At 40.6% G+C, this 13,266-nt stretch overlaps 1 protein-coding gene across 3 annotated transcripts in view; it reads right to left on the bottom strand.

The window, feature by feature from the left end:
- LOC124114713 (E3 ubiquitin-protein ligase SHPRH-like) overlaps positions 1-13,266 on the bottom strand; it is a 460,251-nt gene that overhangs the window by 293,920 nt on the left and 153,065 nt on the right. For all 3 annotated transcript variants that reach the window (XM_046475414.2, XM_046475413.2, XM_046475415.2), the window contains exons 11-13: positions 5,799-5,843; positions 690-768; positions 395-558 (exon numbers count right to left, since the gene is read on the bottom strand). In XM_046475414.2, the coding sequence (XP_046331370.2) occupies positions 395-558; positions 690-768; positions 5,799-5,843 (288 nt within the window). The remainder of the gene's footprint in view (positions 1-394; positions 559-689; positions 769-5,798; positions 5,844-13,266) is intronic.

Genomic DNA, 13,266 nt, shown 5'->3' on the forward strand with positions numbered 1-13,266 from the left:
TGTCAATCTTTACACTGCTGTAAATATTTCAGTTTTCCATATATTGTTCATATTTTTTATCACACACCCATATTATGAGAGTCAAACAATTGATCTTCAGGTATAGCACTGTAAACATATGCTGTTCTGCTATCCAAAGCATTGGTGGGCATGTAGAGTACTTTGATGGATGACCACCAAGGCTTTGATTTCTCGTGCCTTAAACCTAAATTTCCTAGGCTTTGAATCATGTTTCATAATGAATATGTGACCATGATCCTATGTGGGTGTCACTCAAAATTAAACTAATGTGGGTGAGATCGTGTCCCTTACTGTGGGCTGTCTGATGACCACAGTTACTATTCACATGTATATGTTGGTCAGCACAGGACAGACAGTACAACAAGCAACAAACCTGATCTAACACATCTCTTTTGGCTGTGCGCCACAGTGCCTGTGACAGGGTGTCATACATGGGCTGAGTGATGCCATAGCTGAATGGCTGGTACAGCAACCTGTTCCACCACAGTTGTACCCAGTAAGGGTCCATACCAAGAAACAGCAGCAGGCCATACAAATCTGAAATAATACAACTCACACTAGAACACCTGTAGTTACCTGTCGTTATTTACCTAGAACATTAATGACATATTCCACCAAGTAGATATAAATGTCACTGATGGTAAGTTGCCATTTTTAAGAAAGCTTACCTTGTACACTCTTCTGTATTGGAGTACCAGTGACACACCAACGATTAACACCACTCAGACGTAAGGCCATTTCTGCAGTCTGTATATTAAAAGAAAACATAGGTTTCTTTTAGAGGCCTCTATCAGTAATACTTTTGATAACTATCACACAAAATCATGAGCAACTATAAAAACACCACATAGAACACCACTACAGTAACACACCACATCCCTACCTAGAACACCACTAAAGTAACACACCACATCCCCACCTAGAACACCACTACAGTAACACACCACATCCCCACCTAGAACACCACTACAGTAACACACCACATCCCCACCTAGAACACCACTACAGTAACACACCACATCCCTACCTAGAACACCACTACAGTAACACACCACATCCCTACCTAGAACACCACTACACTGACACACCACATCCCCACCTAGAACACCACTACAGTAACACACCACATCCCTACCTATAACACCACTACAGTAACACACCACATCCCAAACTATAACACCACTACAGTAACACACCACATCCCAACCTAGAACACCACTACAGTAACACACCACATCCCCACCTAGAACACTACTACAGTAACACACCACATCCCTACCTAGAACACCACTACAGTAACACACCACATCCCCACCTAGAACACCACTACAGTAACACACCACATCCATACCTAGAACACCACTACAGTAACACACCACATCCCTACCTAGAACACCACTACAGTAACACACCACATCCCCACCTAGAACACCACTACAGTAACACACCACATCCCCGCCTAGAACACCACTACAGTAACACACCACCTCCCCATCTAGTGCACAACTACACTGACACACCACCTCCCCACCTAGTGCACCACTACACTGACACACAACATCCCAACCTAGTGCACCATTACACTGACACACCACATCCCCACCTAGTGCACAACTACACTACAGTGACACACCACATCCCCACCTAGTGCACAACTACACTGACACACCACATCCCTACCTAGTGCACAACTAAACTGACACACCACATCCCCACCTAGTGCACAACTACACTGACATGCCACCTCCCCACCAAGTGCACAACTACACTGACACACCACCTCCCCACCTAGTGCACAACTACTCTGACACACCACCTCCCCACCTTGTGCACCACTACACTTACACACCACCTCCCCACCTAGTGCACCACTACACTGACACACCACATCCCCAACTAGTGCACAACTACACTGACACACCACATCCCCACCTACTGCACCACTACACCATACTGACACACCACATCCACACCTAGTGCACAACTACACCATACTGACACACCACCTCCCAAACCTAGTGCACCACTACACTGACACACCACATCCCTACCTAGTGCACAACTACACTGACACACCACATCCCCACCTAGTGCACCACTACACTGACACACCACATCCCTACCTAGTGCACCACTACACTGACACACCACATCCCCACCTAGTGCACCACTACACTGACACCCCACATCCCCACCTACTGCACCACTACACCATACTGACACACCACATCCCCACCTAGTGCACAACTACACTGACACACCACATCCCCACCTAGTGCACCACTACACTGACACACCACATCCACACCTAGTGCACCACTAAACCATACCGACACACCACATCCTTACCTAGAGCACAACTACACTGACACACCACATCCCCACAAGGTGCACAACTACACTGACACATCACCTCCCCACCTAGTGCACCACTACACTGACACACCACATCCCCACCTACAGCACAACTACACTGACACACCACATCCCCACCTAGTGCACAACTACTATGACACACCACCTCCCAACCTTGTGCACCACTACACTTACACACCACATCCCCACCTAGTGCACAACTACACTGACACACCACATCCCCACCTAGTGCACCACTACACTGACACACCACATCCCTACCTAGTGCACCACTACACCATACTGACACACCACATCCCCACAAAGTGAACCACTACACTACACTGACACACCACATCCCCACCTAGTGAACCACTACACTACACTGACACACCACATCCCCACCTAGTGCACCACTACACTGACACACCACATCCCCACCAAGTGAACCACTACACTACACTGACACACCACATCCCCACCAAGTGAACCACTTCACTACACTGACACACCACATCCCCACCAAGTGAACCACTTCACTACACTGACACACCACATCCCCACCTAGTGAACCACTACACTACACTGACACACCACATCCCCACCTAGTGAACCACTACACTACACTGACACAATACAACTCTAGCTAGAGCACCACTACACAACACTGACACACAACATCCCTGCCTGGTGCAACATTACACTGACACACATCACAGACTCCTACACTGACACACAACGCTGACTCCTACACTGACACACATCACTGACTTATACACAAACACACAATGCTGACTTATACACAAACACACATCACTGACTTATACACAAACACACACTGCTGACTTATACACAAACACACAATGCTGACTCCTACACTGACACACATCACAGACTCCTACACTGAGACACAACGCTGACTAATACACTAATACACAACGCTGACTTATACACAAACACACAACGCTGACTTATACACAAACACACATCGCTGACTTCTACACTGACACACAATGCTGACTTATACACTAACACACAACGCTGACTCCTACACTGACACACAACGCTGACTTCTACACAAACATACAATGCTGACTTATACACAAACACAATTCACTGACTTATACACAAACACACAATGCTGACTTCTACACTGACACACAACGCTGACTCCTACACTGACAAACAACGCTGACTCCTACACTGAGACACAACGCTGACTCCTACACTGAGACACAATGCTGACTTCTACACTGAGACACATCACTGACTTCTACACTGACTTCTACACTGACACACATCACTGACTTATACACAAACACAAAATGCTGACTCCTACACTGACACACAATGCTGACTCCTACACTGACACACAACGCTGACTCCTACACTGACACACATCACTGACTTATACACAAACACACAACGCTGACTCCTACACTGAGACACATCACTGACTCCTACACTGACACACAACGCTGACTCCTACACTAACACACAATGCTGACTCCTACACTAACACACAACGCTGACTTATACACAAACACACAACGCTGACTTATACACTAACACACAACGCTGACTCCTACACTTCCACACAACGCTGACTCCTACACTGACACACATCACTGACTTATACACAAACACACAATGCTGACTTATACACAAACACACAATGCTGACTTATACACAAACACACAACGCTGACTCCTACACTGACACACAACGCTGATTCCTACCCTGAGACACAATGCTGACTCCTACACTGACACACAACGCTGACTTATACACAAACACACAATGCTGACTTATACACAAACACACAATGCTGACTTATACACAAACACACAACGCTGACTTATACACTAACACACAACGCTGACTCCTACACTTCCACACAACGCTGACTCCTACACTGACACACATCACTGACTTATACACAAACACACAATGCTGGCTTATACACAAACACACAATGCTGACTTATACACAAACACACAACACTGACTCCTACACTGACACACAACGCTGATTCCTACACTGAGACACAATGCTGACTCCTACACTGACACACAACGCTGACTCCTACACTGACACACAACGCTGATTCCTACCCTGAGACACAACGCTGACTCCTACACTGACACACATCACTGACTAATACACTAATACACAAAGCTGACTCCTACACTGAGACACAACGCTGACTAATACACTAATACACAACGCTGACTCCTACACTGACACACATCACTGACTAATACACTAATACACAACGCTGACTCCAACACTGACACACATCACAGACTTCTACACTGACACACAATGCTGACTTATACACTAACACACAACGCTGACTCCTACACTGACACACAACGCTGACTAATACACTCATAAACAACGCTGACTTATACTCTAACACACAACGCTGACTTATACACAAACACACAATGATGACTTATACACTAACACACCTCACTGACTTATACACAAACACACAATGCTGACTTATACACAAACACACAACGCTGACTTATACACAAACACACAACGCTGACTCTTATACTGACACACAACGCTGACTCCTACACTGAGACACAATGCTGACTCCTACACTGACACACAACGCTGACTCCTACACTGACACACAACGCTGACTCCTACACTGACACACAATGCTGACTCCTACACTGACACACAACGCTGACTTATACACAAACACACAACGCTGACTCCTACACTAACACACAACGCTGACTCCTACACTGAGACACAACGCTGACTAATACACTAATACACAACGCTGACTTATACTCTAACACACAACGCTGACTTATACACAAACACACAACGCTGACTTATACACTAACACACATCACTGACTTATACACAAACACACAATGCTGACTTATACACAAACACACAACGCTGACTTCTACACAAACACACAACGCTGACTCCTACACTGACACACATCACTGACTTCTACACTGACTTCTACACTGAGACACATCACTGACTTATACACAAACACACAATGCTGACTTATACTCTAACACACAACACTGACTTCTACACTGACACACAATGCTGACTCCTACACTGAGACACATCAATGACTTATACACTAACACACAACACTGACTCCTACACTGAGACACAACGCTGACTTCTACAGTAACACACATCACTGACTTTTACACTGACACACAATGCTGACTTATACACTAACACACAACGCTGACTGATACACTGAGACACATCATTGACGTATACACTAACACACAATGCTGACTTCTACACTGACACACATCACTGACTTCTACAGTAACACACATCACTGACTGTTACACTGACACTCATCACTGACTTTTACACTGAGACACATCACTGACTCCTACACCGACATTACAAACTCCTACCTTAGTTGTTGTGCACTCGACCATCTGTGCTTCATCAAGACATATCTGAAATGTAATACTCCATTTAGAAAGATAAGCCTCAGAGAAAGACTTCAAAATATTATTAATGATAACAGTTAATATTTTAGCAGAAAAATAATTCCTGTACACCATAAAAAATCCCATTAAAATAATATTGCCACAGATTTTTCAGAATCATGCATAATTACATGTACCAGGTACAGACACTTTGTCATGATTATTCATGATGACCCTGAACTGTATGTATAAAATACCATGAGTAAGACATCTGTCACACTTTTCGTTGACATGCAATCGTTTTGCCACATCTATCTGAAAATAAACGGTTGCGTATAAAAGTAATGTTTGAATTTACCAGGCTTTTTTTAGTTCATAATAACACCATACAGATGATACAGTCACTCTGGTTCAGTACCAACAGATTGGCAACACCAGGGACAGACCATGTTCTCGCCGTCCACGAGTAATTTCACATCCGCAAGATTGTCATGCCCGTCTGGTTCACCTGTAAAACCAGTTTCAGACTGCAAGAATGACAGCATAACAAATGACCATGACGTACAGCTGTACATCCAATTATAAGTCCTCACGTTCCTTCAGACCCATGGACATCACATCTTGTGTCATCATTGAGGTGCCATTGTCAAGCTTGTGTCACTGTTAATTGTGTCATACCCGATACTGACTTGCCAGCGACAATTGAACCCATGCTATTTTCAGCCTGAGACAACAGAATACATGTGTTGACACCGTCATGAATTCATGTTTCATGGACCTCTACATATTGTTCTATTTCAAAACAGTTCTTTGTTTGCGTTTATTCATTATTTCCCATGATAGTCAGTGATGCACAGGAATTGTTTTTTCTGCCAGTATATAATCAGGGTTATCAAACAGTAGTTATCATTGTGACTAATTAAAACATTAACTATCCATGATTTGTTGTGCCACTAAGAGTATCTCCCTTCCCAAGCATCGTGTGCATGCACCAGGCAGGAAAACCTCACTTATTTCCAACATCTACAACTAGAAGCAGATTATTTGGGAGCTGTGTAGAATTACTCCTGATGTAATAGATGTAGTATTCTTTGAATTATCAACAATAACTATTGTCTGGTAATTATTGCAAATACCCAACCTCTATTACATCATTGCCAGAATATACACATGGGATTGGTGGGTTTCGACATCTAGGGTAAATAAGACTATTGGATTTCAAAAGAGGAAATTTTCAGACGATTCCATGATTTCTATCCATCATATTTCCTTCTAAATCCAGTATATTTGGGGTGCTTAATGGTGCTCTTCTGGTTGATTTCAAGACCAAAACTAGGCATCCATTGTCACATGAAGTCACTTCCGGGGCTGATGATGTCACTTCTGTTTGTGACTTCACTTCCATTGGTCTTGACATCATTCCCGTGACTTCTGAGTGTGATTACCTGTGATTAACCTGTGACCTGGCCTACATCTCATACACTGTATGGTACAAACACATTCACCAATCTTCCAAGGCTGTTGCTGCAGGTAGTAACCGAGCAGATGATGAATATCGAGAGCGTGTAGGTTACAGTATATTATGTCTGTTTTAGGTTGTAGAAGGAGATCTTAACATTCTGGTAGTGGGATTGGTTCCTCCATGACTAATGGTAAGATAGTGGGAAACCAATTTAGAGTTCGCCAAACTGGTGCTATGGGAATGGTCATGCAGTCCATGTCCTCCATCTTTCAAATCACACTGTCAGTGTATACAATTGAAATGCCAGTCAGAACATACTCCCGGCATGTCCACTAACTCATTGGATCAAAAAGCGTAGGAGGGATGTTTACTGACTGAATATCTCAAGGTCTGTTTGGAGTGAAGGCGAAGTCTCCCCCTTGCAGAGACGTCAGATTCCCTAATAAGGACACCCACCATTGAATGGAAGGTTACAGTTGGATCTGCAACATCAGTATTCGTGTTGAACATTTTGATACAACAATCTACTGGTGGAAAAATGATGCCTCTGTCCAGTGGAAATCTGGCTCTGATATATATATTCTGTATCAGTTTTAGGCTTCAGCTCAGACTTGGTTGGCTGAACCAGAAAGCCAAGATGAGACAACCTTTGAATCAGGAAGATGGCATTCTGACACATCTGTGTCTTGTCCTGATCTGCCGATAGGAATCGTTAATATATCCTTGTATGAGCACTAGTTGGATGTGAGCAAAACTGATAATCGGTCAAGTGATCAGGGTAAAAAATATTTTATTCAGATTAAAATGGATTGGGAACAAGTTATCCAACTTAGGACTCCCTCTCCATGGTATATACGAAAGCTTGTACAGTAAATCATATACAAGGAAAACAGAAAAGAAGATGAGTGCATAGATATAAAAGAAATGTACAAAAGAGAGATTAGTATATTTACATTAAAGTGTTAGCCAAATGTCTTTGTATGACTTATCAACAATTGCACTGCCTTAAAGATTTTCGATAATGGACAAATATTCATTTCCGTTTAACATCAAAATTAGATCTAATAGTTTGCCACTTATCAACTAAGAGTACCTTCTACGACCACCAGTCCGACAACTTGAGATACGGACATCCCCACTCCCCTCTATCATACTCACAATGCTCCATTTTGTCTGTTCATTGCCATATTTAAGTGTATGCTTAGCTTAATTGCAACATTACGTAGCACTATCATCAGATAAGAATTGACTGCTTTACTGTTGAATGTTTGCAACATTACGTAGCACTATAATCAGACAAGAATGGACTGCTTTACTGTTGAATGTTTGCAACATTACGTAGCACTATAATCAGATAAGAATTGACTGCTTTACTGTTGAATGTTTGCAACATTACGTAGCACCATAATCAGACAAGAATTGACTGCTTTACTGTTGAATGTTTGCAACATTACGTAGCACTATAATCAGACAAGAATTTACTGCTTTACTGTTGAATGTTTGCAACATTACGTAGCACTATAATCAGACAAGAATTGACAGCTTTACTGTTGAATGTTTGCAACATTACGTGGCACTATAATCAGATAAGAATTGACTGCTTTACTGTTGAATGTTTGCAACATTACGTAGCACTATAATCAGACAAGAATTGACAGCTTTACTGTTGAATGTTTGCAACATTACGTGGCACTATAATCAGATAAGAATTGACTGCTTTACTGTTGAATGTTTGCAACATTACGTAGCACTATAATCAGACGAGAATTGACAGCTTTACTGTTGAAAGTTTGCAACATTACGTAGCACTATAATCAGACAAGAATTGACTGCTTTACTGTTGAATGTTTGCAACATGACGTAGCACTATAATCAGATAAGAATTGAAGGCTTTACTGTTGAATGTTTGCAACATTACGTAGCACTATCATCAGATAAGAATTGCTGCTTTACTGTTGAATGTTTGCAACATTACGTAGCACTATAATCAGACAAGAATTGACTGCTTTACTGTTGAATGTTTGCAATTTTACGTAGCACTATAATCAGACAAGAATTGACTGCTTTACTGTTGAATGTTTGCAACGTTACGTAGCACTATAATCAGACAAGAATTGACGGCTTTACTGTTGAATGTTTGTGACATTATATAACACTATACTTAAAGGGACATTCTAGTGAAAATTAACATGAAGTGCATGACAAACAACCACACTAAAATAATGATTAAATCACTTGGTACATTTGTATGTTAACAAGCATAAGAATTATTACATGGAAAACATCACAATTTACACTTCCCCGGAGGCCACCATGTTAGATAGAGCTGGGACGTGATCTACACACCAATGTTAACTTCACACATTAATGTCCAATGTGAGGAGCTTAGGAGTGAGGTACCTCCCATGCCCCCATCTCCCTTAATGAACACTGTTTTGCATAACCTTCAGAATAGTTCCATTTTTCATTGGATTATTATTTTCCAAACTGTGAGTTTGCAATGGGTGCACCCTTTTTAAGATGGGACTCCTAATGTGTTACATATTGCATTGCTGTAGAAGGGCATCGTTGGCCGGGCATGTGTAACATTGAACAACAGGTACACTGGCTTCATGTTCTTTTTTTTCATTTCTGTTTTTTGTCATTGCTAAGTTGCCATGTAAATGTTATTTTATACACTATTGAGACAACTTGTGCCAGTCTATCTGATCTAATACTGCATGTTGAATTTACCTGACAGGATGCAATGTAGTTTTTATACTGCACATAATACTTGAAAAAAAAAATTTTCCAAAAACTTCACGGAGGAAGCGTATTATGCTTGGCTGCGCCCTATTATCAAGAAAATACAGTATGTTGCAGCTGATATTTATGTCCTAATGTTTTTCAAACATACTCACTTTGCATGTTGGCTGCACTAACAACTCGGGAGTTATATACAGTTAGATTGTAACAGGTTTGCAAGTCCCATAATTATAAATTTCCTTTCTACACATTCTTTATCAGTAGCCAAACACCTCAAGAAAAGTGCAAGAATGCAATTATTTCAGTCATAAAAGATTCACACTGCATGCCAAATCAGAATCAGCCTCATTCCTCAAATGTGTCTGATGCTTGAATGTGGCAATATTTCTATTTCCAATGAAACACATTAACCTGGAATCACTTCAACATTTAGCTGACCACATTGAAGAACTTAACATAATGTTCATAGTTGTGAGACTGCTACCTGCTAATAAATTCATTGGCAAATAAACTGAGGAAAATAACTGTGATTTGATTAGATTTTCCTAGATACATTTAGTCAAATCTGAGAGAGAAAAATTAAACTTACACTGCAAAAAAATCCATCTATACAAGCTTGTATATGCTTTGGAATGATGATATTTCCAAAGCATACACAAGATTGGAATGATGATATATACAAAAATATACAAGTTTGTATATATGACACATACAAAAATATACAATTTTGTATATATAATGTATCCAAATTTGTTTTCTTTGTATATATTTGTAAAGGGAGATAATTTTATGTATTCGTGTATAATTATTATATATGTGCAAAATGAAGTGTTTTAAGTTGAGCACTGTGTTTCTTTGTGTATGTTGGTAAAGGGGGGATAATTGCTATGTGTTGTTCTATAATTGTTTTGTATGTGTAAAATAGTATTAGCAAGTTCCAAAAAAAGTGATATAGTGGCGTGTAACATAACTGGAATGTTTAATTAGTACTCCACACTGTTAGCGGGGGTACATACTCTCCTTACAATGATATTGACAGGTAAGCGATTGAGGCGTCTGGTACTTTTCCTGGCGCGGTGCTTGGTATGTGAGTAGACATAATGGTCAAATGCACAGAGAGGATTAGCTGTCGGGGGTGATTGCATTGGCGGTGATTTCTGTATTGAAAGTGTTGAAATCGATTTGTGCTGAGCTTGGATTCGTTTGTACGGGGAGGCCGCGATGTGATTTGTAACATGTTCTCGTGCACATAGCAGATTAGCCAACAGAGTGGATTGCACAGAGGATGAAAACTATTTTATCATTACTTAAAAGTGTTGAATTTGGTTTGTTCTGAGCTGTCGGTTTAATTGTAGGTTATACATTGTTATAATGTCAAGTCTCGGCGGAACGCGGAAAATCACATTTTTTTAAAACGGCAGTCCTTGGAAAAATCCTCTTCAAAATAAAATCAAAGATTTTTTTTTAAAAATAATCCGAAAATATCGTGTTGCTAGACAACCGTGGCGGATTGTCCTGTTTTCGATCAGAGCCTTCAGCATCAAACATGCCTTTATTATTATTCATAACACAATCATGGGATCTTAAGTTTCTGGACATCATACGTTTTCTATCATGAATACTTGCACTATAACTGGGGGGGTGGCGTCACACAAAATTGTTAATACTCCAATGATGACTTTTTTTATGATAAAGTTGTCTTTTATAAGTAAATGAGATGTTTTACAGTTGTTCATGTGAAAAAACTATGAATGTTTATTCAGCGTCCGAAAACCCATAACACGGGGATATATGTTGTATTAATGTCTTATGTTTTACAAAAGGTAAGTAAGTACAAAGGTAAGCTTTTCTCAATATGCTTCAACGTGGGAAAAGGGACATTGCACGTTTGTGGCAGTATTGCTCCCAGGTGGCGGCGGCGTCCACTCATGCCTACATCCACTAATGCCTACAGTCTACAATAAACAAAGTCATTCACCAGTGATTTTCAGCGACACCTGCTATCAGTGCTATACCCAACCTCTAACTGGACAAGTCCACTTTCGTGGAATAATGCCTATAGGCGACAAAAGACAGAAAATTGTATGAAGTCACTTTTTATTTCACATTGCCATAACACTAACAGTAATAATTTATGATTTCTGCATCATTGCATTAGTTCTTATAGTATACACCAGCAGATATTTGCTGATTTCAAAGAAATCTAATATTGGAAGAGTTCATTCCTAGCATGGGTATGTTGTTTTCATTGTGTAGGCATTATTCCACACTGCTTTATGTTTTTGTAGGCAATAGAAACTGTAGGCAAAAGTGGACGTAGGCATTAGTGGCTGGAACCCAGGTTCTATTCCTGATTTTTTAAAAGTACTGATTTAACTCCGAAATTTTAATGCATCCGCCATCTTTGTTTATTTGACTTTTGCCTCTGTTACATTTGTTGGTATGAATATTATCCAAACGGTACGAAATTGCTTAAAATGCAATCAAATGTTTAAAACATTTCTAGGGGCTCAGCCTAATATCGTTAGCAAAATCAACAAACTACGACCGTAAATGTAATGTACAACAGGCGCAAGAAAATTCAAAAATTCTTACAAATACAAATGATAAGAAGTCGAATATGAATACTTATACCTGTACTTTTTTTAACAAGAAATTGACACATTGACGTATTCAGATTAAATTGATATTTTCTTTACTTATGTAAATGCAAATGATAAAAAAATATTCAACAGTGAGATACTCTGGCTATTGCGCAAAGAATCCAGTCCCAATGAAAGAGAACAGCATGCCGATGTTATACAAAGCAATCATATAATATATCGCAACATAATGACGGTATCAGTGGGCACATCGTGGTATTTGAAGATAAAAAATGATAACTCTTGTCAGCAGTCTAGGAAGTTATACACGGCATCTTGACAATGAACAAAAAGAAGAAGAAGAAGAATAGTTTATTAAAGTGTCACTATTTAAACAACCATTTTGGCTTACAAGACAAAATACACATCACACCCCCAAAGAAGTACCACGAACACACATCTCCGCAAATTCAGTCACTAACCTACCCACATATATTACGTTACACACCACACCACACCACACCACACCACACCACACCACACCACACCACAAGGGATTCCATACTCGGTATTGACCCATGACAGATCCTTCTTCATGTCAGGGAATGGGTTTTGGGATGGTGGTCAACGGACACGTCTTGCCTTAGGGAAAGCTGCCGAC

This window comes from Haliotis rufescens, unplaced genomic scaffold, assembly GCF_023055435.1.
Source record: "Haliotis rufescens isolate VD_foot unplaced genomic scaffold, xgHalRufe1.0.p SCAF_5, whole genome shotgun sequence".
Lineage (NCBI taxonomy): Eukaryota > Metazoa > Mollusca > Gastropoda > Lepetellida > Haliotidae > Haliotis > Haliotis rufescens.